The 26,460-nt window shown below is 45.9% G+C and overlaps 1 protein-coding gene across 1 annotated transcript in view; it reads right to left on the bottom strand.

The window, feature by feature from the left end:
• Window positions 1–26,460, bottom strand: part of LOC138264485 (sodium- and chloride-dependent neutral and basic amino acid transporter B(0+)-like) — a 385,904-nt gene that overhangs the window by 184,954 nt on the left and 174,490 nt on the right. Inside the window, exon 5 of the mRNA XM_069212546.1 lies at window positions 15,836–15,935. Coding sequence (XP_069068647.1) covers window positions 15,836–15,935 — 100 coding nt within the window. The remainder of the gene's footprint in view (window positions 1–15,835; window positions 15,936–26,460) is intronic.

Below are 26,460 nucleotides of genomic sequence, written 5' to 3'. Positions count from 1 at the left end.
TGTAAATATATATACAAGCCTTGGGTTTGGTTATTCTATTATGCCTCTAAGAGTTAGTCTAGTACTCCTGTTGGGCACGATGCCTGGTTAAGCGGTGTAAACATATAAGTTATTACTTTTTTCATGTGTTTTGTGAGGAACTTAGCCAGTACTTTAGTCTCTATATTTCGTAAGGAATAGGGCCTGTGTGAGGCCCATTCCTTGAGGGGCTTGCCTGATTCATGTATGTCTACTATGTTTGCGATTCTTAGATCATCTTGAAGGGATTTTTCAATCTTGGCCTATCTGCACAAATAGAAGAGGGCCTGGTGTTAATTTACCTGCCATATTTCTCCTCAAATATCCATCTCTGTGTGGCCATAAAAAAGGTTCCACACATCATGTTGGACCTGGCCCTTTTGCAGGGTCATTCCCCAGACTTTTTGCTTTTGCCTCCATATTTTTCTGACCTTTGTTGGCTGACGTTTTGACTCTGAGCACTTTTTCACTGCTAGCCAGTGCTAAAGTGCATGTGCTCTCTCTTACAAATTTGGTATGATTGGATTCTACCTGATTGGCATATTTAATGTACCTATAAGTCCCTTGTAAAGTGGTATCCCTATACCAAGGGCCTGTAAATTAAATGCTACTAGTTGGCCTGCAGCGCTGCTTGCGCCACCCACTGAAGTAGCCTGTCAAACCTATCTAAGGCCTGCTAGCGCAGAGCCTCTGTGCGCAGTTTCCTGCCACAGGGACCTGGCATCTAAATTTACTTGCCAGGCCCAGAACTCCCCTTTTACTACATGTAGGTCACCCCTAAGGTACGCCCTAGCTAGCCCTTTGGGCAGGGTGCCATGTATGTAGAAGGCAGGACATGTGCCATGTTGCGTGGCCTGTCCTGGTAGTGACAAACAGCCTAACTTGGTGTCTCACTACTGTGAGTGCTGCCCTCTCTTAGGATTGCATTGGAAATGCCCTGCCTTATGTGTAAGGGGTATTGTCTGATTTATGAGGGGTAGCGTAGGCATGTTTGGTATGGTTGTGACAGTGGTAAGAAATGCTGCTTACTGGTGTAGGTGTATTTTTTATTACTATCACAGAAATGCCACTTCTAGAAAGTGCGCATTTATCTGTGCTTATAACTTTGGTGTTTTGCAGCTTGTCTCCAATCAACGTCTGGGCAGACTGACAGTTGGGGCTTTGTGCATACTTCTCAGGCAGCCTGAACACAGGGAGGGTGGAGGTGACACAGAGGTGCCTCTACATATCGTAAAGCCTTCCTGGGCTGAGAGAAGGGAGAGGCAGGGCACACCTGCATTTGTAAAGACTGTGCCCTGGCCTCACACAATAGGGTCGTTAACCCCCCACTGATGTTTGGAGCCTGTACTGAAAGGGAGAGGGGGCACTCCCAGAACCAGTTGTAACTGGCTGGAACTTCCTCTCCCTAACATTGAAAAACACTGTAAGAACTGACTATAAGTACAGGGGAACTTTCCCCACAATTTGAACATTCTTGGAACTTGAAACTGGACACAGAACGCTGATGAAAAGACTCACCAGGAAACCACCTTGGACTGCTGCTGTGGTGCTGACCTGTGACCTGCCTGGTCACTAGGAGGAACTGCCACTATCTGCACCCCTTGTGCTGGTCTGTAGTTGGGCACCCCAGCCCTGTGCTCCTTGGGCTCCTGATTGCTCCCAGGGGCAGGGTGCTGTACCCCTGACCCCTGCACCGATCTCTTCAGCATCTTCTCAGCGCTTTGGGAAAAGCGCTTTCCTCTTGAAATTGCTGGGAAATCTCACCGCCGCAGCCCGGGCTTTAACTTTGCCCTGAGTGCTCTAAAAGCGCTTTGCCTTTGCCCCAGGACACCGCTGCAGCCCGGGGCTCAAATCTTCTTTTAGCGCTTGGGAAGCGCTTTATTCATGCCCTAGAAGTCACCGTCGCATCCCGGGTTGCGGAGCTCGAGTCAGCGCGAGATCCGCGCTACACTCAGTGCCCTCGGGGCACGAAGAGACTTTACTCGGAGCCGGCGCGCTCTTCTTGGTACCCCCGAGGCACCTCCCACTTCCTGGGAGCGTCCTCGGGACACCAGCTGCCTTTGGTCGACAGGAAGCCTCCCGGCGGCTCGGGAGCAGCTTCCTTCACTCGCGCACCACATCGGGTGCGGTCGAGTGTTTTCCCTCGGGCCCCCGGAGGGGTCCGAGCTTTCTTTCCCCATTGAGGCAGGACTCGGGGAAGGCACGGGGAGCGCCCCCACTTCCCCAGTTGCTGCGTAAGGAGCGGGACGCTCCTGTTATTGGGCATCTTTGGACCGAGCTGAGATTGGGAAGGGAGACCTCGACGGAGGTCCCTTCCCACCTGTTTCTCCAGCATTGTTTGTTGGGCTGCGCCCGGCCCCCACCCCACGGACAGGGTGTGAGGAGGCCGAGGCCGGCCCCCACCCAGAACGGAGGCCACCGGAGGGGCCCGTTCACGGTAGAGAGGTTGCAGACCTCCCCTCTCCCCCAAAGACATCGCGTGGCCCCCGTTTTGCACGCCGGAGCGCTGGGGGCCCCCTACACTCACCTTTAGGCACTGGAAGTGCCTCTTCAGCCAGAAAACAGGTACTTTCTAGGGAATGTAGGCTCTAGGAGCCCAGTAAAGACTTTTGGTTGTTTAGATTTCCTACCTGTTGACTGTACCTACATATATGTGCTAATGTTCCTTCCTGGGCATGTCTAGCTGATATGTATTTATATGACTTGTGGTAGATTCTCTAATGTTCCTTTGATGGGTATTTAGGAATTGTTCATGACAAGTGCATATACCTTTTACTATACTTCCTGACTACTGCTTATGTTGCAGAATTCAGAGTACTTATGTGTTCTAATGTGACAACTGCATATTCTTGCAGAATATTAGTAACTTGTGTAACCCTCTGACAACTGCTAACGTAGCAGGGTATTACTTACGTGTAATGTTGGTCTAATTATGTTTTGTGCAATACAGATTATTTTTACATAGCTCAGTGTTGTGTTTACTTTGTGGTGTGTATTTTGCGTCACGTGTGTTGTGTGTTGTGCAAATGCTTTACACATTGCCTCCAGGTTAAGCCTGACTGCTCGTGCCAAGCTACCAAGGGGGTGAGCAGGGGTTATCTTGGACGTGTAACTCCCAAGCCCTGACTAGAGTGGGTAGGTTCTGCCTGGCTGAGGTGCATACCCTAGCCAACCAGAAACCCCATTTCAAACACATCATATCTGATTTTGTCTGATACTCTTGTCTTTTATAATTAAGTACGTATTCTAGTTTATCTGTTTTGGATTGCAAATAATGTTTTTCCCAGATCAGCATTTCTGACTCAGCTCATTATGTCTCTGCCTACTCCTTTTTTTGTTCAAAAGCAAGAAAAATTACTAGACCATGTTTTGTATGACTCCCAGAGCACCAGAGACTTCAGAGAGGTCTTAGCTTCAGCAAAATCGTTATATGTGGTCTGCCACAATTTGTCTACTATTTGTTTATTCTGTAGCAACCAGGTATCTAATTTCCATAGCCCCGATTTCCCGGTCTCACATGAGTCTATCTCTGCCACTAGAAGTAAATTGTCTAAGATTTCAACGGTTAACAGTCTGAAAATGATGTACCATTGTTTGTCTAGCACCTGTGTAATAAGGTATTCTATAAGACAGAAAGTATTGTGGCTATCAGAATTAAAGGAAAATGTACTTTTTCCTTGATAATGACTAGGCCAAACTTCTAGCAAGCCAATAGCCTCCTTGAATTGCCTAAGGTGTGATTCTTTTCCTGGGCTGTCCACGTCATTGTGTATATTCATATTAAAATCATCACCCATTACTAACAATCTGTCTGATGATCGCATCTTGACTTATACATGGCCATCGCTTGGTGGTTAGGTGAGCGATACACCGAACAGAAGGCCATCTTTTCCCTGTACCATGACCCTGTTACTGATGCATAACTTCCCTCTGGGTCGAGTCGGGTTTATTCCATTGTCAGCGGGCTTAAGTTAGGCCATCCTTCTGGAGTCTATTGTAGATCCTGCATGAGCCATTAATCAGTAATTTAATGTACTCAACATTGTGTTTACCTCTTAAATGTGTCTCCTGTGAAAGCATAACGTCCGGATTAAGCCTTTTAAAAACTTAATAGACAATTGCATTTTAAATGTTATTGTTCAAACCATTTTCATTCCAGGACAAAAGTTTAACTAGTTTATTTTGCTTGGTATTGCTATTGCATTTTAGCATTCTATGGAAATTCCATAACTGTGTTTGCCTTTTTTCTCTACTGCAAAGACACTGTTGTGCCTTTTTGGGGTAATGTCCCATTTGTTGTACAATTGCAGGGTCTAAGCCATTTACAGCTACTTGCTGCAATCTCACCTTTTCCAATCCTTTCTTCAAGCAAGTGTTCTCTGCAATTACCTCTTCACTAGATACTGCTGTCTATGCCTTAAACCCATTGACAGCCATAATGAGAGCAAAACTATTGCCAACCCTCTCATATGGGGCAGAAATAATGAGGGGTATGGAGGTAGCTCTCTTGGAGAAGCTTTTGATAAAGACGTACAAGCATGTCTTTCGGTTACCAAGGCACGCTTCCGCAGCCCTGGTCAGACTAAAATTTATGTTGTTTAGGCAGTCGCTGGCTCGCCCAGTGGCATTCATCAAATGTTGTTACAAGCTGAGTCGCGCCCAAACGGGGTCTTTAGCCAATCTAGTATGGCAGGAAATCAACTTAGAAAGAGGGAATGGAAACTACAAAAGGTATCTGGAAAAGAGTATAAGCCTCTTGAACCTAGGTGAGGTATGGGATCAGTCACTTCCCACACCGGCCTTTAATAAAGCAGTCAATAAGACAAGTAAACTACATAGCTGGTTACAAGACAGGGAGGCTGTGACCAAAAGGTCACATGGCTGGTTGACTCTCAAATCGTATAAAACTCTTAAAGAATCATCACTTATGGCTGCACCCTGTTCACGGAAAATTAAGCAATGCTTTCTAAGGTTTAGGCTGGGTGAAATTCCAACGCCAGACCTCATGCCAAATTGGAAGAAGGGGCCAAGAGCGGGCATGCATGAGTGCCGCCTTTGTCATCTGGCGGTAGAAAACCTGGTACATGTGGTCTGCATTTGCCCAGTCCTGGTTGTAGAACGAAAATGCTTAGTGAAAAAAGAACTAAATGGCTTAGGGATTAGATCCTGTAGACAAGCACTAATTGAAGCATTCAATCCACAAAACACCATATTGAATATTAGATAGGTTAAATTTTTTTGGAAATCTATTCCGGTAAAATAACACCTGCTGAAACAAGCCGGTGATTGGGAGGGTGCAAATAGAAACAAAAGCCACCTACGCTGAGTAAACACATCAAAGAAAGAAAGGTATCTTGGTAACATCGTGGGTCACACAGCTAGACCACTATGAAGTCTTGCACCAGTAACCGGAGTCAAGCAGGAGTAATTCAAATTGGTAGAATGTATTTAACTCTTCCCAGTTTTTTAAAAATTATGCAATACACATGTTTCAGTGTATTAACATGGTTCTGTCAAATTTTATGTTGAAGGATTACTTTTATGGTTTTAATTAACTAATAAAATAAAATTCTCTCTCTCTGCTGTAAGGACATCTGGACATCTGATGTACCTTCTACGCCGCATTCTTATTCCTTCTCTTGCTACTTAATAACCTAATAGTTATTTCTAGTGAGTTCCTGGAGAGGTGTGGCATTCTGACACCACGTTCAAGACTCCGCACGTTATTCCTACACAGTATTGCATATAGTCGGGGCATGGTCAGTTAGGGAGATGAACTTGTGTTCCATCTGTTTCACAAGTTGCATCACAGTGTGGTGCACCAAGAGCATGTCTATTGGATTTTAAAAAGGCTTTCTGGCTGCTGTTAGATGCATATATCGACGGAGAGGAGACATCCATCTTCATCCACTGACATTTCAGTAGAAACCATCTGCCACTGCCTACTTACCTTCTGACCTGGGAGCATCCATTGTTTGTTTTCCCGAAGAGGATGTCCACACCTCCTGTTTGGATTTTGACAGCTGTAAAATATTGTTCTGTGCACCAATTTGACAAGATCTGCAAGGTATCTTTGGATGTGCTTCTTGAAGTAAGCATCCAGCATGCATTCTACCAACTGTCCCTGTCTCCAACCTTTAAAAAAAACTTAACTATCCATAGATGCTACGGTTCCTCTTTAGAACTGAAAGATAGAAGATCCTTCTAGGACATTTCTGTGAAAACGAGTGATGAACCCTGCAACACCCCAGCAATCTGTGGCTCAAAAGAATTGTGGAGTGTGCAACTAAACTCTGTCAATAGGGGTAGATGCAGAGTCTGGATCATTTATATACCTCAAATTCGATTAGTTTCTTTTGGTGGATGAGCTTTGATTTACACTGTTGCATGAGAAGGGAACGCTTTGCCGAGGAAATTGCATCGTCAAACATCACTTTGCTAAAAACCAGGTTGTTCACATTTGTGTTTTGATGTGAAGAAGTCCTGTGCATAAGTATGGGTGGTTACCTAGTGCTAGGAAGCTCTGGTGATCATGCAATTCATAAATATAAATAATAATAATGAGCTCCTCTTCTGCCTACCGCACCCCTACCACCTACATCACTGAGAGGAGGCCCAATCTCTTTGTTTGGACTGGCCACGCTTGTATCATGTCTGGGGTGCAAGGTCTGGATAAGGACTCCCTTGGGCTTTTTTTCCTACTTCTTTCAATGCAGATTGTGTGATGCTTCAGACTCTGGTTTCATTAAGCCTGACCTGTCACCCATGGGATCCCGTTTAACATCCAAGATTTATTTTTGCCTATCAATGAGAGAGTTTGTGTCCCTGTGCTGAACAACCTCTCCCTGCCCTGTTATGGGCACCAGGCTCACCCCAGTTCTCTTATGCAGTTGGTACTTTGGCTACTTATGAGCCACCACCCTGGTTGTCCCAGTGGGGAGAGATTAGTCCCAGGATCCCGTTGAGGTAGGGACTCCTAGGACATGCAAGCTCTGTGATGCTTTCTGCCCAAGCCTGCCTGACCTCCTCCTGGTGTCTGAGCCCCCTCAATCATTAATGGTGGGTCTCTCTGTGCAGAACTTAATTTCCGCTCTGCCCACTCTATTCAAGGTGCCCAGGGCCCCCTTGACTTTTTGCTTGACCCACTTAATAGGCTGGTAAGTCTGTAGTCACTGTTTCCTGTTTCTCAAAAACACCAATACTGCTATCCAATTTCAGAGCTGTAACAAAATGATAGTTCCCATCAGGTATGGGCTTCAGGGTGTCACTTGCGAAACCTTCCATGGGCCTTGATTACTGCAGCACCCTTTCCTTCCCTAAGTGATCAGCTCACCTCAATTTTGCTAGTGTCTGCTCAGGGTACTCTGGCAACACTTGCTGTCTTATATCTCAGTTGCTTTGTCTGGGACAAGCTCTGACACCTTCTCTGGGCCCACTGCTCACAGCACTCTGGAGCCCATGCACTGTGGACACCTTCTTGACTATTCTGCGGGGTGGCCTCCACTGTCCTGCTTTCCTTAGGGCTTGGGCCGTGTGTACACTGGACTATAATCTTGTCATTCAGCCCATCTTGTCTGTTACTACTCGTGGCAGGCATCCACAGTCTAGCTCACACAGAAACCTGGGAGGTCTGTGTTGTGCTGGTCCCATGTAACTTTCTCAGTCCAAGCCGTGTGTCACAGGGCTCAGCTATCACTTGATTGATCCAAAGTCTAAGACTAAAGCAGAGTGAAGAAAAACACTTCTGTCTCTGCTACTATCTTGGCATCTGATGCATTCATTTTGGCGAGGTGGGCTAAAATGCTGAGTAAGCCCTAAAAATGTGTAGGTTGCGCACCACACACAATCTGCTGTATACTACAAAGAATAAAGTTTCTCTAATCTTGTGGAAGGAGGATAATGCTACAAGGCATGTTCACAGAGGTTCACAGCCTTCTAAATCCACTCTGCTCTGCTTGTAATAATATGCAGTATTAAGAATGAGTTCAGTTGAGGGTACCATAGTCCATTTCGTGCATGCTAGCCTTCTACTATCAGTAACTAAAGTTGAAAGCATTTGCTTGTGTTGCTTTCTCCTAAAACGTAAGAGTGCATTTTAGAATTGCAGAAGCAGACCTAAAGGCAGGCTGGTCTGGGGCAGTCTCAGTGAGTGTTGTGCAAAGCTGGACACGTGACCGACTTTGTCCAGCGTTAACCCTGTGCTCATGATCAACAGCCTTTTGTGAAATAAATATATTTTGCTACTGGTCAGCCATGGTGTATAATCTTCTATTTACTTCCCCCAATATATTTGGATACTACTTGTAGAACTCTAAAGCACTCAGATGTGCTGCACAAAAGGCATATACAAATGTTGTAAATAAAACCACACTGACTAAATATTATCAAAAATGTCTTAGCATTTATACAAATCGCTCCAATACTGCGGATCGCGTTCCCGCTGTATAAAACTTGAAAGCGCCATCAGCGTGACTTAAAAACTAAATAAACAATGACAAGTAACTGGTAGTTATGCACATCGCTCCAATACTGCAGAACTCGAGCGATGAGCCAATACCTGGCATTTGATATCAAACAACCCAGGGATCAAAGTGGCCATTATGTAGCTGTGAAACTCTTAATGGCCAATGTACAGCACATGCATTTGAAATGGCTGCTCTGTTCACTTACTATGACCTAGTTTTGAGAAGGATACAGTAGGGGCATTTTGCTCATGCAACTATGTCCTCACATACAGTATAGTGCACCCTGCCTTAGAGCTAATAGGCCTGCCATTGGGGTCACTTACCTATATTACATGCAGTGTGTAGAGGACAGGGCACACAGGCAGTGTACCATGTTGAGTTTGCATTTCAGGATTACACCAGGACACTCAGCCTGCAATGGCAGTGCTGGGTACATCTGAATGCATGGCCCTTGAGGGTGGCACAATCCATGCTGCTGCCTTCAGGAACCTACCCTTAGTGACCCATGCCCTGGGTAACTAACTACCATTTATTAGGGACTTATAGTGGCAGATAAAGCTGTTGCGAACTGTGCCAATGCAACACAACAGTTTTGGGGAAAGAGATCTGGGCCAGGGAACCTAGTTAGCAGGGGCCCTGGACACTAACAACTTTGAGACTTCATCAAATAGCAGGCAAAAAGTGGGGGCTAACCATGACAAAAGAGGCCTTTTCTCACAGGGGACAGGAAATATACCTTTTTCTCTTGCCCGCATGGCACCCAATCCTGCATTGACTACTTTCTACACCACCATCCGGTCTTCTCCTCTGTCATGGGTTGCACTATCCAGTTGGTGGCTGTCACAGGACATGGTATAGTCAGCATGGACCTGGGCTTCGGGTCAATAGCCCCTCCACCGGCAAGTTGGTCCATGTGGGCTTTTGCCTACAACCTGCCCAGACTGTAAAGAAGCCCGGAGGAGCTACATCTGCTCCTATGTGATGGATAATGCTGACTCTTTTGAATCTACTATGACCCTCTGGGCTGCTGGAAAGGCCACCCTCGGGCGAAAAGACAGTCTGGATGCTTTCTGCCCAACTGCATGAGTGTTAATCACAGATGGCAATTCCTGCCATCCATGATGCTTCTGGTGCTCTCTTAACTCATCTCCTCAAAATTGTTCAATGGTTTGCAATGTTCTATTCTGAGCTTTACCAATGAGATGCAGACTGATGACCTCCTAGGTAAATTGCATCTACTGTCCATCACGTAGAAAGGCCAGGCATACTTGGAAGGTGACATCACAGATGAGGAAACAGAAAAAGCTATTTTGGAGCTCTCCTCTTGTAAATCCCCAGGTGAGGATGCGATCCCTTTGGAGTTTTATAAAATAAACAAACCCCTAATTATCCCCTTTCTGACACAAGTGTGCAAGGAGGCTGTGAGGGACAGCTCCTTGGGATGGATTTCAAATAAGGCCACTATCATGGTTATCCCTAAAGAGGGAAAAGATCCATTGGAATGTGCCAGCTACCAGCTGATATCATTAATCAACGTAAACTTCTAAATCGTTGCTAAAATCTTGGCGATAAGACTGGGAAAAGTCATCCCAAAACTGATTCATGAGTCACACATTGGATTTGTCCATGACATGCAATCATTTACAGACTTTTTCCCATGGCCTGTGGTACATCAGGGATGACCAAGTAGAGAGGCTAGCACCTTCCCTTTATGCCAAAAAAGCATTTCTGTGGGCGGAGGGGCTATGCCTCTTCAGAGTAATACCAAAAATGGGCCTCTGAGATGATTTTATTTCTAAAGTGCAGGTTTTCTGTGACCCACTTATGGCTGAGGTCCAGTGTGGGGACTTTCTGTTTATACGTCCCGGATTCATAGAGGCATGTATCAAAGCTGCTTGCTCTCCCCTTCACTCCTCTTTACTGTTCTTTCTGGGGCTGATACCCTGTGGCCCTCTGCCACTCTCTGGACGTCCATGGCATCCCTCTAGGCAACACCTTGAAGAAAGCACCACATTACGTGGCCAAAATTCTCCTCTTTCCCTCCTGCTTGGATTCCTCGTTAATGGCAGTATGTCCATCATATATCACTTTTCAGGCTTTTTGGGGTACAAAATAAATTGGGCAAAGAGCAACACCCTCTAACTATCCAGGGAAACCACAAAGTCATGCCTCTAGGGTCGAGATAGGGGTTCGGTAACACAGGGACTCCAATACCTTGATTTACCAGTAAACAGCAGCCTCCAATGGATGGTCAAATATAACTTACTCCCTCTAATAGCACAATGCAAACAAGATTCAAGATTCAAATGGCAACATCTGAACATCTCCCTGTGGGGAAGAGCATAAACCATAAAGATGGTAATGGCACTCAGATATAACTATGTCTTTAGCATGTTACCCCTGAGATTCTTCTGTGCACTTCAGAGGATTGATGCAGATATCAGATCTTAGTTATGTAGTGGATGCCACCTGAAACTTCAGTCTTCCATTCTATCGTCTGCCATGGAAGCCGGGGGTCTCCGCCCACATATCCTCTTACTATCTAGCCTCACATCTCTGCCAACTGATACCTTACCTGCAGCACATGGGGAGACACAGACGTGGGTGCAAATCAAATGGCATGTTACCAGATCTTTCATGCTGATTCTTTGCTTACTTTAACATGATAAGCAAAGAAAACTTGACAGACATTGCCTCTGACATGTGACACCTCACAAACTCTACTCCCATGTCCATCTCTCTCTCTCTCTCTCTCTCTCTCTCTCTCTCTCTCTCTCTCTCTCTCTCTCTCTCTTGAGCAGAGGCTTCACTCTCTCCCCCTCCTTCACCTCTTCCTTGCCCCTCCCCCAAGATACTGAAACAAAATTATATCCTGTGGTCCCTCTTTTCATGTCTAACACCCAGCATACCTGTCCCTTGCGTAACACCACAGAATAATGGATGGATGGATTGGTTAGGCCCTTCAACATCCCTGTGTCTGCATGTTTACATGTTTGCAGGTTTGCTGTTAACAATTATGATTTAGGGTTAGGGATTAACACCTTCTTTACAGTTTGTGGCATTATTAAAAGTGCAGCCCCTACAGTTAGGCCCGGAAACCAGGTTGGCCTGCATATAGTAGCGACCCTCAAACCCATGTTTACAGTACTTTATGTCTCACGACCTGGATATTATTCAAGACAAGTAATGGTTTACTTGGTCGGTTGTCCCTTATCTACCCACGCATTTTATCCCTGACTCCCACCTCCCTTCCACCTGCTGGTTATTCCTCAATAAAACCTGCTGTTCCTACTGCCGCTCCTTACCGCTCTGAAAACCATAGGACTGGCCCACATGAGTCTGAGCCTGGCTAACCGAATGGTCAGGTGACCACAGTTCTGTGGCCTCCTTTTCCCTTGAGGCCCAGACTGTTGTTTGACTCTGATTATACTCTTGTTCCCAATATTGTTTTCATTTTTTGCTTACAACGCTTGTTGATATTTGTTGATATCTATAATGTTTTACTGCTATGGAAATATATAAAGGTTACAAAAAAAAAGTACTCTCTGGATGTCTGTGAACATAATATATGCGAGGCATTTTAAGATCTGTACCTAAAGCCCTTTTGCAAGTCTGCTCCATTTTAGACATATTGGAGACAATTTAACAAGACTGAAGCAAGGTATGGACTTCTGCCATAAGAAAGCTCATAACTAAATCAAATATTCTAAGCCTCTAGATAAGATTAGCATGTTGAATGTAACGTCTGATCACTGGGCGTACCGAAAAAGATAAAGTGCCTGGGTAACTTAAACTTTTGAGTAAGTGTACTACTTTTTGCTTATTAACAAAATCTGTGTGTAAGTTACTGCTACTACAAAAAAACAATAGTAAGTCCAGCAGCGCACATGCCCAGATGCTGATACTGCAACACTCTCTCTTAGACCATAATGGAGATGGGGAATCAAAATAAAACACAATAGGAAATAATTTTAAATTTAATTATTTAAAATAGTTTTAGATTTTAATAATCTATTTTGTATTTAAAAATATTATGTAACAGTATAGTTAGTCAAATAAAACAAAATAAATTTTAATTAATTCTATAGATCACTTAATCAAGCATAGTAAAATATTATTTTGTTTCTTTAGGTTGAAATTTAGTGTTTAGTTTAAACTTCACAAAAGTAATTTGAATGTACTTTATTTATATTACATAAAGATTTATTTAAAAATTAAAAAATTGTGGTGCAGTATTTGTTTTCTTCTACATTTAAATAAATATATAAAACGTATGTAACATAAATATGTTATATCATGTTTTTTCAAGTTAAACTTTTTTTTTTTCCTATATTTTACCATGTGGAGGTCTTGTGGTACAGTATGGGGAGGATTTAAAAATGTATAACTCAAAAATAAATGTTGGAAATATTTTTATAATAAATATCAACGCAAATTGTTTTATTTTTAGTTGTACAACAGAATAAAAAGTGCTACATGAACTTTTGAAATCTTACATTCAATTACACTAAAATTATTTTTTTTTAAATTAAAATAAAAATAAAAAACTGCCATAAAGAAAAAAAATGAATATACATGAATAGGTAATAAAATATATTTATAGAATTGCAACAAGAAAATATTAATTCTAACTTGGAAGGTGTAATAAAAATAAAATATCAGCAGTTCTGTTTGATATATATACTACCCAGGAATTTGAGGCATCTGTTTCTACAAGGAAAGAGCACATGTTGACTTTGTGGCTATAAAGAGGAAACCCTTAGTCATGTATTATGTATTGCCCAAAACTTCTGCCCCTATAGAGATTTTATATGTGGACTATTTTTAATGATATCAATATAAGATCAATTTCAGAGGCAGTCAAATACTGTTTCAATATTAAAAATGTTGATTGTATCATTAAATTGATGACATTTTTCCATCCAATATAAAAAATGCTAAGTCGTTACAATTAATATGTTTTAGTTCCATTTTAAATTCTTGTTTTAAAGGTTCACTCTGATGACTGTGGAGTGATTAGTTTTACAGTAATAAATGGGATTTATAAGCTACATTTGTGTACTACTTCAACTATGTATAGAATTATTCAAAATTAATTTAGTTACAATTTACGTAAACCTTTCTTACATTCATTTTGGAATTCAAGATAGAGAATTTGTAATTAAATATTAAGTATGTACCGTTTTATATTTTTCTGTTAACATTAAATTATATTTATTTATATGTTAAATTTTACAAAATAATGTAATTTAATTTAACCTTATTCCCAACAGGGTTTTATTTTAATTTTCTATCTCCATTATATTCTATGAAAGGGTATTGCCATTTAAGGTGCTGGACTTACTGTTGTTTTTTGTTAGTAGTAACTTAAACTTGGATTTCTTGACTAAACAAAAAGTAGTACACGCATAAAAGCATAAATTACTCTAAAGTGTAAGTTACCTTTGTGAGTCAGGCCCTTAGAATTTACAGCATAACAGGTGTATGGCTTTCAGAATAATGGCAGGTACCACGAGAACTCATTAAGATGACAGATCATATTTCCTTTATGATAGTAAAATCTTGAAGAATAACACTGTATGAGCACTGTATTGTAAGTGAAATGCGCTGCATGAACTAGGCAGTCTGTCCCACACTACTGTGCAAGAGTAAGGCCTCATTATGAGTTTGGCGGTCCACGGATTGCCAAACTCCCGGTGGTGATTAGACCACCACACTCCTGTCGGTCCGACTACCAGATTATGATCCTGGCGGTCGTACTGCCAGGAGACTGCCGCCACCGTCAGGATCATGGATCCTGATGCGTTGGCAGTGATTGAAGTTGTGAAACACCACCACGAAAAGGCCTATGGAAAGGCAGTGCAAGGGCCCCCTGCCAGCACCCTGAGAATGCACACTGTCTGCTATTGCAGGCAGTGCTCATTCTGAGGATGCTTGTGTGCGACCTCATTGGCCTTGGCTCCCTAAGGAAGCTGAGGACAATTCCAGTGCACTGTTTCCAGTGGGCTGACCAGCAGAAACGTCACAATACAACGGGGGTGAGGTTGCCGGCTTGGTGGCAGCCTCACTTCGTCGTATTGGCAGGCTTGTGGCAATGCCGCCAAGATAGTAAGGAGGCCCTAAGTCTTTACAGTTAGGCATTGTTACCCCATGAACGTGAAAGCTACTTGGAATTTCAAGGCTCTTACAGTGGTCACAGATTCCTGTCTTTCTATTGATATTGGAAGTTCTTGTTACAAAGATAGAGTTACTGCTGCTAAACCTCACAGGCTTGAGGGAAACAAACTGGGAATGGGCGTCCTACATGACAGAGAAATGGACCAATAACATAAATATGTTCACTGCTTCTGTAATTTTGTGATTTTTACTGAAATTTGGGTAGTGTGTTGTCCCTAGGTTTTGGATCAGGGTCCTACTGGCACACATAAAATCCTACAAATACCGCATGTTTAAAAGCTAGAGGTGTGGGAGAATCTGTGGAGGTGTGACTTGCAAGCATCACAAAAGCACTTCTCAAATGTAATGTGGTGCAGGTGTCAGTAGAGCACCATTTCCTCATACCTATGTAGCACTGTACACTGGAAGTCAATCTGAGTTTCAAATGTGTTACCCTTCAGCATTTCCTTGCCCTCCGGATAAAATGGTACCCGTACATACTGAAGGGTACATGCACGCCAGAGGAATGTGCTGATAACTTGAATATATCAGCTAGGTTCAGCTTTCACTGAATATAAGACATCTCAATTTGAATCCTTCTTTGAAAAACACTGATCATTCCCATTACAAAACACAACTTTTTACCTCCATCTGCCCCCGAGGAACTAACTCTTCTTCAGTGCCATCAATATTCTTGGATATCACCTTATTTTCTGTTGCCTCCTTTATCCCTTTCTTCACATATTTATATTGCATTATCCTCCTTCCTCCTGTTTCACTGCATTTCTTTACAGGCATTTTTATCACACTTCTATTCTTACCTAACTGACTCATTACTACATTTGCCTCCTCTACACCCTTGCCATTACATCTTTCCAGGAGGTTACCAACTTCAGCTTTCTCAATTGGCTCTTTCTTTTTGAATCTCCATTGAATATGGTAAACAGTGACTGGACATATCTTGTACATATTCTTGTTCTGAACACATCTGTACAATATTTTGTATGAAAATGTACCACGCTCAGATGCTCCTTGGCCTTGTCCATGCTTCTCAAAACTCTTAAATAAACACATAAATGTTATGAATGAATTCTGTATTGAGTGGCAAATGTCATCAGATATGTGAAATCAAGTAATGCAGATAATGGCTTTCTTTTTACACTTGTTTTATGGTAAAACAGATATTGTCTACTTACCTCCAATACTGTTGGCTTGGAAGTTCCAGAGATCCAGTGTCATTTGTACACGTTACATTTTCTCTAATTGCTGTTGCGTTTACTGTTGTATTACATGAAACTGTATTAAGACAAAAGTATTGAAGTGCATAATATAATAATTAGTTTGTTGGCAATGTTTCGGTATAACATTTCTAGCTTACATATGTACAGTGTGATTCTGCTTAAGGTGAATAAACTGTGTACATGGTCAACATTTGTAATCAGTAAAAATGAAATAGTTTGATGGACCAGCAAACGTTCACTCATATACCCCTAACTATATCTGCAACTGCATATCTCTACCCATAACTGCCAACTAACAAAATATCTTTACAGTGTGAGGAGGGAGCCTGGCTTTAGACGGGACAGAGCCTGGTGCCAAGAGCTAATTAAGAGGCACTCTGCCCCTTACCAAACCTCTGCCCATTCCCAGAAACACAAAAGGGTCATTGATGCTGTGGCCGATGTCCTGGGATGTTTTACACATCTTTTATGGACATCGGCTGCTTACAGCCTCTGAAAACTAGCTGGAAACCCACTATTTAGAGTTGTTTTCTGCTCATTTTCCCTGCCACCATGCGATTTTGGCTCCTCGCTGGGTGACCGTGTGAAGGGAGCCAAATTGGGTGCAAACGGTGGCACAATCTGAGTTGGCAGGTGTGCTGTGTCTATGTCCATCTCTCAAACAATTTATATCTATATATTATATGTGTACTGCTTGTATCTCTCTCTCTTTATTGATATGATATTTATATATATGTATAAGCAATCTGTGGAAGAAAAGTACACAAAACCTAAACCTAATGTAATCCTTCAAAATCTGCCTAACAATTTTTCGTAATGCAAATATCACAAAAACTACTGAATACAATTGCACCAACCGACGAGAATGGAGACTAAGGGTCTGATTATGAGTCTGGCAGTCTTAGGACCATCAGATTTGCGATGTCGGTCGGACCGCCACATGATGAGGTCAGCAGACAGACCCGCTAACCCACCGCTGCCCCAGCCAGGACCAAGTTTCTATCATTTGGTCTCACTCATGATTTACATGATCTTAGCATTGTTAATCTAAAGGGCAATAAATGTGTATACTTTACTAAATAGCGGTGGTGATTCATGGCTGCATAGGTCATGGTGAGTTTAAATCACTGACTCCAATTGATTATGTTGATTGTTTGATGTCATATTGATTGATTATTGGTTCATATTGTCTGATTGGATGATTTCACTCTCCTGTCAGAGTCAAAAGGTCCGAGTCGACCTCGAAGGGTAATAGATGTTTTACCATTTACGTGTCACCTTATCATAATAACATAAGAGCAAATAAGGTCTGACACGCCCACAAAAGTCAGTAGCACCACTGGTGGAATAGTGAGTCCAGCAGGGTCAAAAGATGACTGAGAGACTGAAAGGGGTTGAGAGAGAGAATGAGGATAGAATGTGAGAAAATAAAGAGAAAGCGAGAGGGAGATTTTAGGAATCCATTTGCCATCAAAAAAGCTGCCCACACCAGTTTGCCTATGTGCGTGCATATTATTTACTTTGTTCACCAATTACATTTAGCAGTCTTTATTGTCTAGTAAGAACACTAAGTAAGGATATTACTATCAGAGTGATCGGGATCTCTGAATCTAATGGGCTGCTCTCTACCAGAGGATCAGATGCCATAGCTATTCAATAAATGCCCACCCCCCCCACCAGATATGTGAATCTCTAGAAGAACTATGTCAGACACCAGAATGCAACCAGCTAGCATTAAATCCTTTGGTATTGTAAACAGGAATAAGGACCAGTCCTAGTGACCAGTTTACAGAGGTAGCTGGTTGAACAAGCAGGGGTTAGAAAAAGTGTGTGCAATATCTTGTTTAAGCTACATAAAGACAGACTCACATTAAGTTGCATTACTTTTGGATCTATCGTTCCTCAATTAAAGTCATAACCAAGTGGTAAAATCACTTTCAGTGTAATAGGTCTCTGGGAAGACTTTTGATCAAATGCCACATAGTACAATGGGCAGCTCACATTCTGAGATTAAGGTAATATGTAGGCTAGAATTGCACCCCCATTTAGGCTCCCTTGCTCAAAGGTGGACAAGGGACCCTTATGGATGAACATTTTTCTATGTATTTATTCTGGTAAAAAACAGTTTTAACACTTTCTGCAATCAACCCAGTAGAGGATCGCATGACTGCATGTATCACAGGTGCATTGGACACAAAGTAAATCTGTTCTGCCACCTGCTGCTGGAACCTCAAATAGAAAGTTAGGAGAAATAGCCGCAATTCAGGACATGGTGAGAATGATTGATAGAATACCTCTGTTTCTCAATGAATCAATCACCAAAGGCAAAGAACCAACCACCAAGCAGCATTCCAGGAGACCTTGCAGACCTGCATAAGGTTCATTATCCCCAATAATAAGAAAGTAAAGCCCATGACTTAAAGGCTATGGTGGATTTCAGTGCGGGGTGCTGGGTTGTTTGCCTGTCCCTTGGGCACGTAAGGCCAGATTTACCAGTTTGTCATGCAGCGCAGTTCAGCAGCCTCGAATGCTGTATTTCGTGAGAAGTAGAGAGCAGGAGAGTGCCATATTTACAGAAACATGATGCAGTCCTTCGCTCTCTTCACCATAGTGCAAGGGTGTCTCCGTGAGTCTAGCATAGTTTTTATACTGGAAGGAAACACTTCCAGTACAAAATACTATGCTTAAACTAACTTTAAACATTTTCCCACTTTGTATGTGTGCTGTACAGTGCAGAACACATATAGAGTCAGAAAATGAAGGAGGAAAAAATAATTTCTTCTTCATAGCGGCTTTCTGAAGTGGGCTCTGTTTTCTGATGGCAAACATTGTCTATATTTTTAAGTAAATAGGGCTTAGTGTCCGAAATCCTTGGGTGGTTGCATGGAAACGCCCATGTACCACCAATGGTACCCACCTTGATGCAAACTAATGCAAAGCAGTACTATGAGCTGCTTTGAGCTACTATTGAGTGAATTTCCAGCACTAACAAGTTTACTGCTGGAAAGTAAATTAGCGAAAAAAGATTTAGCTTCATTTTGCGACACTTTTGTGACACAAAGATGATGCTAAAAGTTAGTAAATAGACCATGTGCTATGGGGAATGTACTAGGCTGAATGCCAATCTTGGTGATGACTGGGGGCTATATGGGACTCGTGCAGGGGTCTGAAGTGATAATGGACTGGGGGCTTTTTACACCCTCCCACACCCCAGATCAGTAATCCATATGTCAGCCCCAAGATTGGATATGGTAGAGAAGTGCTGGCGCATGATACCTTTTGGGATTGATGTGGTAGGTAAAAGATCTGAGAACATTAAGCAAGATCACAGAATCAGACTCGGAAACCAGTAACTAGATTTCTCTGTCACTTTCACTACAGAGAAGGCCTGTGAGCGTGACTGTAGCACATGTCCACCACATTAGGAGGAGTGGGCTGGTAACCAAGGGAACCTAAGAAACTTGAAAACAAAACATAATTGACACCACTTATCTTCATACACTGAGCCTTATTTGTGTGTGGAACATTGCAAATATAGTGGGGTAAACAATAGTTTGGAGAAAAAGACGTCAGCCAACCTCCAGATGGGGAATATTGCTCTGAAAACATTAGTCATGAATGATGGAATAATTAGGGATAGAAACTGAAGTTTCTGAAGCAAACATTTTATAAGAAGGGGAGCTGACCTTAGTTGACAAATTAAGGGTACATGGATAGGAGAGAATTATCCACAAAATATGTGATTGGGATGTGCATCCAGGTAGGCATCAATCCTCCAGTATATGAGGTAGCCCCCAGGAGCCTTGTTTCTGTGTCTGTTGCCCCTAGCATGAAGCCACCTGCTACCACTGGTGCACTGCCAAGGATCCAAGAGGACTCCTTCATGGGCCTGAACCTCCTGGAACCCCAGTGGCAGAGCCACAGCTCTTTCTCACCTGTATTTGGGAGCAAAGTGGGAGATAGCAATCTCCTCTTTGTCTTTTGCAGGACCCCTCAACGGCTCCAACATCAACCCTGTTCACCAGAAACTCTCTTCACCGCCCTGCCAACCAGACTGGGCTGTGATGTTCCCCAACTGCTCGAACATCAGCAGGATCCTTAGGTCCATGCCACCTGTCAAAGGCAATACAGGCCTCAATTTATGAACCACACCACTTACTCACCACTGGCACCAATTTGAGTGTGCTGCCCAGTCAGCTACATCCACAACAGTTGCTGATTCTCATCAATTCATGATGACCACAGCACCTGCATTGTGCAACAAGGGGCACTTCTGGTGACAGATCGTGCCAAGGTGCAGATCTCTTAATCCCCTAACATTCTTTTTCTCCTGCTCATTCAGACACCCTCTTTTTTTCTTTATGCTTGTTCTTTCTCCTCCATATCCCTTAGGCACTTAGGGGGTCATTCCAACCCTGGCGGTCGGTGTTAAAGCTGCGGCCAACCCGCCAACAGGCTGGCAGTCCAAAAAATGGAATTCTGACCCTGGCGGGAACCGCCAACAGACACCGCCACATTAACACTCCGACCGCCACGGCGGGACACACAAACAGCGCGGCGGTCACCGCCAACAGGCAGGCGGCAGACAATGTAACGCCCACCCTATCACAACTCACCAATCCGCCACCTTTTCCGGGGCGGGAGCACCGCCGATAAAAACACGGCGGAAACAGACTACGAACGGGAAAACGGTCACCTCTATGCACTCCACGAGGACGGAGGACAGCATGGAGCCCGAATTAAACATCCTACCAGCTATTGTCTACCTGCTCATCTACCACGAGTACGAACTCCGGCGCAGAAGACAACGGTGAGTACCGCACCTATGACACAGGGGAGGGTGGAGGTGAAAAGGTTACGGGCACACACATACGCCCCCCCCAACCATCAACACACCAATGCAGAGCAACAACTGAGTGACACCCCCCAAACCCCCCAGAAAAATGCAAAGACATAATAAAAATGTTACGTTAAATTTATGTTCAAATTAGGTTCATTGAAGTCATGGAAAATTTACAAATTAAAATAGCAAACCATAAAAATGAACAGTGCGAAAGCTATGTACAAAGTCAATTAGTCCAGCACAGATTTTCGAATATCCACAGTCCGTGGGCCAATGTCCACCAAACACATGGGCAAAGCCCACACAGGAGACCTGAGTCCGTTGGAGAGAACACTGCTGGGGCATCAGATGACAAAACGACAGGCACCTCAGGGGGAAGGGAAGGGGGGGCACCTCAGCCACATGAGTCCACGACGCCAGATCCACGAGGGGCCTCCATGCCCACTGTCCCATCCTGGTGCTTGACAGGAAGGGCCCAGCGGAGCAGTTCAGAGACGGCGGGGCCCAGCGGAGCGGTGCTTGACAGGAAGGGCCCAGCAGAGCGGTTCTTGACAGGAAGGGCCCAGCGGAGCGGTGCTTGAGACGGCGGGGCCCAGCGGAGCGGTGCTTGACAGGAAGGGCCCAGCGGAGCGGTGCTTGACAGGAAGGGCCCAGCGGAGCGGTGCTTGAGACGGCGGGGCCCTGTTCAGCGGTGCCTTTCTTCACGGCGGGGCCCTCTTCAGCGGTGCCTTTCTTCACGGCGGGGCCCTGTTCAGCGGTGCCTTTCTTCACGGCGGGGCCCTCTTCAGCGGTGCCTTTCTTCACGGCGGGGCCCTCTTCAGCGGTGCCTTTCTTCACGGCGGGGCCCTCTTCAGCGCTGCCTTTCTTCACGGCGGGGCCCTGTTCAGCGGTGCCTTTCTTCACGGCGGGGCCCTCTTCAGCGGTGCCATTCTTCACGGCGGGGCCCTGTTCAGCGGTGCCTTTCTTCACGGCGGGGCCCTCTTCAGCGGTGCCTTTCTTCACGGCGGGGCCCTGTTCAGCGGTGCCTTTCTTCACGGCTGGGCCCTCTTCAGCGGTGCCATTCTTCACGGCGGGGCCCTGTTCAGCGGTGCCTTTCTTCACGGCGGGGCCCTGTTCAGCGGTACCTTTCTTCACGGCGGGGCCCTGTTCAGCGGTGCCTTTCTTCACGGCGGGGCCCTCTTCAGCGGTGCCTTTCTTCACGGCGGGGCCCTCTTCAGCGGTGCTTGTCCAGTCATTCAAGGGAGCCAGACCTGGCCAGGACTCCCTGCTTAGTCACCCTCCGACCGTGCAGTTGCTGGACCCTTCTGTGACGGAGTCCTGGGCCCGTGGGTGTCCTCCGTCACACCCGGGATGGGGCTTGTGGGTCCCTCCTGGTCCGTGCCCCTGCTGGCTGACTTCTCCGCCCTGCTGCCCTTGCCCTCCTTCGATGAGGCTCTCTGGCCCTTGCCTCCCCTGGATGTTGTGGCAGGTGACGGCCCCGGACTTTGCTCCTTGGGGGCAGCCGTGTCAGTCTTCTCGCGGCGGCCCTTGATTTTACGGGTCCTCTTTCCAGGGGGGGGGCTGGCTGTCCCCTTGCTGCTGGCCGATGTATCTGTGCTGGGAAAGGGGGGACTCCAAAATCCGTGCACAATGCTGACATTTGAAGCAGGGCTGGTGGTGGCTGAGGTGCTCTTCGGACTCTTACCAGATGGAGAGGGTGGGTCAGGTGGGGCAAAGAGGTTAAGTTTAGAGAGGTAAAGTTTTTTAGGACCAATGTAAAGGGTAGGTGCAGTGGGAATGGGAGTGGAGGAAGAGGATGTGGTTGTAGGAGAGTCAGGTGTGCTGTCTTTGGGTGCAGGTGCTTGTGACGTAGGCTGTCGTGAGGTGGTTGGCTGTTGGGTGGGTGGCTGCCTGCGTTTGTGTGTCTTGGAAGAGGGGGTGACAGACACAGTGGGAGAGGACACAGGGGACGTGTAAATGGCAGTGGGGGTGGTGACTGCACGTGTGCGGACTGTACTGGAGGGTGTGCTGGTGATGGAAGCACTGGCTGATGGTGGTGTGCATGCAGGTGTGAGTGGAGACGTCACAGGGAGGGAGGAGGGAGACAAGGAGGAGGGGGACACAGAGGTGGTAGTGACTGTTGGCATGTCTGCATCTGGGTGTTGCTTGGGTGAATGCTTGTGGGATCTGTGGTGCTTATGTCTGGATGAGCTGCCCTTGGGTGTTGAGGTGTGTGCAGGCTGGTCTGATGGTGTGGATGGGATAGGCTGAGGAACAGGAGACAGAGACAGGGTGGAGGCAGTCAGAAGAGGGAGGCTGGAAACAGGGACAATGGCTGCCGTCAGTGCTGAGGCCAGAGCATTGAACGATCGTTGATGGGCAGCCTGACCCGAATGAATGCCCTCCAGGTATGCATTGCTCTGATGCACCTCCCTTTCTACCCCCTGGATGGCATTCAAAAGGGTAGACTGCCCAACAATGATGGTCTGTAGGAGGTCAATGACCTCCTCACTGAGGGCAGCAGGGGTAACTGGGGCAGGGCCTGAGGTGCCTGGGGCGAAGGAGATGCCCGCCTTCTTGGGCGAGCGGGCACGGAGCGAAGGCTGAGGGGCTGCTGGGAGGGCGGAGCTGGTGCGCTGGGTGCCCGTTGTGGTGCTCCCCTCGCCCTCCGTATCACTGGTGACCTCGGTGTCTGTACCATGGCCCACTGGGGCCTTGTGAGTCGCAGCTCCCTCGTGCTCCGATGACAATTCTCCTCCGCCTGATGATGCTAATGCACACATGCACAAGAAGATAAAGAAAAAGGGTGGGGGTAGAAATAAAAACAGGTTGAGTGCATGCATTGTCAACACCGTTGGCGGAGAGGACAGACACAGGAGCCTCATGCACTAAACCGCGCAATCGGGGTACACTACTCAGTACTTGTGACTAGGCCAACAGGTCTATGGACAACAAATGCGCAAATGGGTGATGCAGGACCATGGATTGCTGTACTTGTCACCCTACAGAGGTGGGGGGAGGGGCACAGGGCCATGCCTAAAGGAGGGGACTACACTACAGAAAGCGCCCTGGCCTATGGTCACCCACAGCCCTCCTCCCCCACCCAGACGCCTCCACTGCGTGTAAATATAGCAGAATGTGCTGGTACTCACTCCCTTGTGTCTGCTGTGATGTCCTGACGCGCCCATCCAAATCGGGGTAGGCCACCGCCAGGATCCGGGACATCAGGGGGGTCAAGGTACGACTGGCACCCCTCCTACGTTGGGAGGCCATCCCCAGCAGAGACTCGGCGGTCTTCCTGGTCCCGCGGCGGATGTCCTCCCACCTCTTGCGGCAGTGGGTGTCCCGTCTCTTGTGGACCCCCAGGGCCCAGACTTCCTTGGCGATGGCACGCCAAATGTTGACTTTCTGATGGACGCTGACCTATTTGACATGTACAGGGTGGAATAGGAAATATCATCATTTTTCTGTATGTTAGATGTGATTGCCCCCCCCCTAACCTTGCCATGTGGCACATGCTCTGATCTGTCATGTCTTGCACTCCTCATTCTCTCCCCACCCCACCATCTTACATCCACCATACACAACCCAGGCATAGCCCATTCAACGTGCACCCAGTGTACTTACCTGTTGGTCTGGAGGACCGTAGAGTAGCGCATACTGGGGGAGGACCCCATCCACAAGTTTCTCCAACTCTTCAGAAGTGAAGGCAGGGGCCCTTTCCCCAGTCGCAGCAGCCATTGTCTCTTCCAGACCGAAGTCACAGCAGCACTTGCAGTATAGGTCCTCTCCTGTGGATGATCAGGTCTCGAGTGATTATTCAGATAGAAAATGGCAGTCACGCCCGTGGCGGTGCGTGCCGCCGCGGTGCGTACCGCGACCGCCGGCGCACCTCGTCATTGGCTCCTGAAACCCATAGGGTTCAATGTTAACCAATGCGGCTTCGCACTGCGGTCTTCGACCGCCTACCGCCACGGTGTGCCACGCCAGCGCATTGACCTCACATCCCACTGTCACACTTCACAGGTCAGGCAGCCGCCATTTCAAGGGCCCAGATGCCTTAATTTCTACTGCGTCACACAGGTCTAGGCCTTGCATTGCCACTCATACAAGCCTTTCAATGCATAGCGATTTGTGTACTGTGCAAGCTGTGGTTACGTACCTGTGGGTTTCTTGACTCTGTACTTCATGTTGTCCTTCCTAGGCATCGTCCGCTGGGACTTGCGAGGAGAAGGAGGAATCCTCCCGTGTACCGACCGCTGGTGGACCTGTCGACAAAGGAAGAACGCCATATTATACTTCAATACCGACTTGACCGTGCCACTATACATGAACTGTGTGCCCAGCTGGAGCCAGCCCTGATGTCCCCCATCCGCCAACCCACAGGAATTCCCCCTCTGGTGCAGGTTCTATCAGTCCTCCATTTTTTGGCAAGTGGGTCTTTTCAGACAACAGTGGCCATGTCATCAGGGATGTCTCAGCCTATGTTTTCTAAGATTTTGTCCAGAGTGTTGTCTGCCCTGATGAAATACATGCGGAGCTACATTGTTTTCCCAGAGGAGGGTGATTTGGCCACTGTGAAGGGTGATTTCTATGCCCTTGGACATATCCCCAACATCATTGGTGCCATTGATGGGACCCATGTGGCTTTAGTACCCCCAAAAGACGATGAGCAGGTGTTCAGAAACAGAAAAAATTACCATTCGATGAATGTCCAGGTGGTCTGTTTGGCTGACCAGTACATCTCCCATGTAAATGCCAAGTTCCCTGGGTCAGTGCATGACGCGTATGTTATGCGAAATAGCAGCATCCCTTATGTGATGGAACAGCTACAGAGACACCGTGTGTGGCTAATTGGTGACTCTGTTTACCCCAACCTGCCATGGCTACTGACCCCAGTGAGGAATCCCCGGACCAGGGCAGAGGAACGGTACAATGAGGCCCATGGGCGAACTAGGAGGATCATAGAAAGGACCTTCGGGCTCCTGAAGGCCAGGTTCAGGTGCCTGCATATGACAGGTGGATCCCTAATGTACTCACCAAAGAAGGTGTGCCATATCATCGTGGCCTGCTGTATGCTTCACAATCTTGCTTTGCGACGCCAGGTGCCTTTCCTGCAGGAGGATGGTCCAGATGGTGGTGTTGTAGCAGCTGTGGAGCCTGTGGAGAGTGAAGAGGAGGAAGACGACGGGGACGACACGGACAACAGGGACACAGTTATACAACAGTATTTTCAGTAGCACACAGGTAAGAATCACCCACGCCATTTTACATTTACTTCTGGCCTCCTGCATTTCTACTTTCTGTGTTCCCCACCATTTCCTTTTCACTGAATTATGACTTTCCCTTCCCTTTTCAGAGCTGTTTGACCAACTGCGTGACTTCTGCTTTGTTTGCCCATGGACTAAAGCTCATTGACATAGGTATGTTGTCATAACAATGTAACACAACATTAATGAACCGTTATGTGTAATACATTTGTTAAGAATACAAGCAGACTCCTGATTTTTGAAGTGCAAATAGTGATTTATTTTTCATGCTATATATAGGTCCATGATAGTAAAACGGTGATGGGTGGGGGTGGAGGAATATCCATGGCAGAGTCCAGTTCTCAGTTTCACAGGTGCATTGTCCATATGCCTGTGGAAGGATGGAGCAGGGGCTGTTTAAGGTTGGACAGGGTGACAATGTGGGACAGTGGGATGACATCAGGGGGTATTGTTTGCTGGCGGGGGTCTTGGCATCCTACTCTGTCTTC

This window comes from Pleurodeles waltl, chromosome 2_1 (genome assembly GCF_031143425.1).
Source record: "Pleurodeles waltl isolate 20211129_DDA chromosome 2_1, aPleWal1.hap1.20221129, whole genome shotgun sequence".
Taxonomy (NCBI): Eukaryota; Metazoa; Chordata; class Amphibia; order Caudata; family Salamandridae; genus Pleurodeles; species Pleurodeles waltl.
This window is presented reverse-complemented; position numbering and strand designations above follow the sequence as displayed.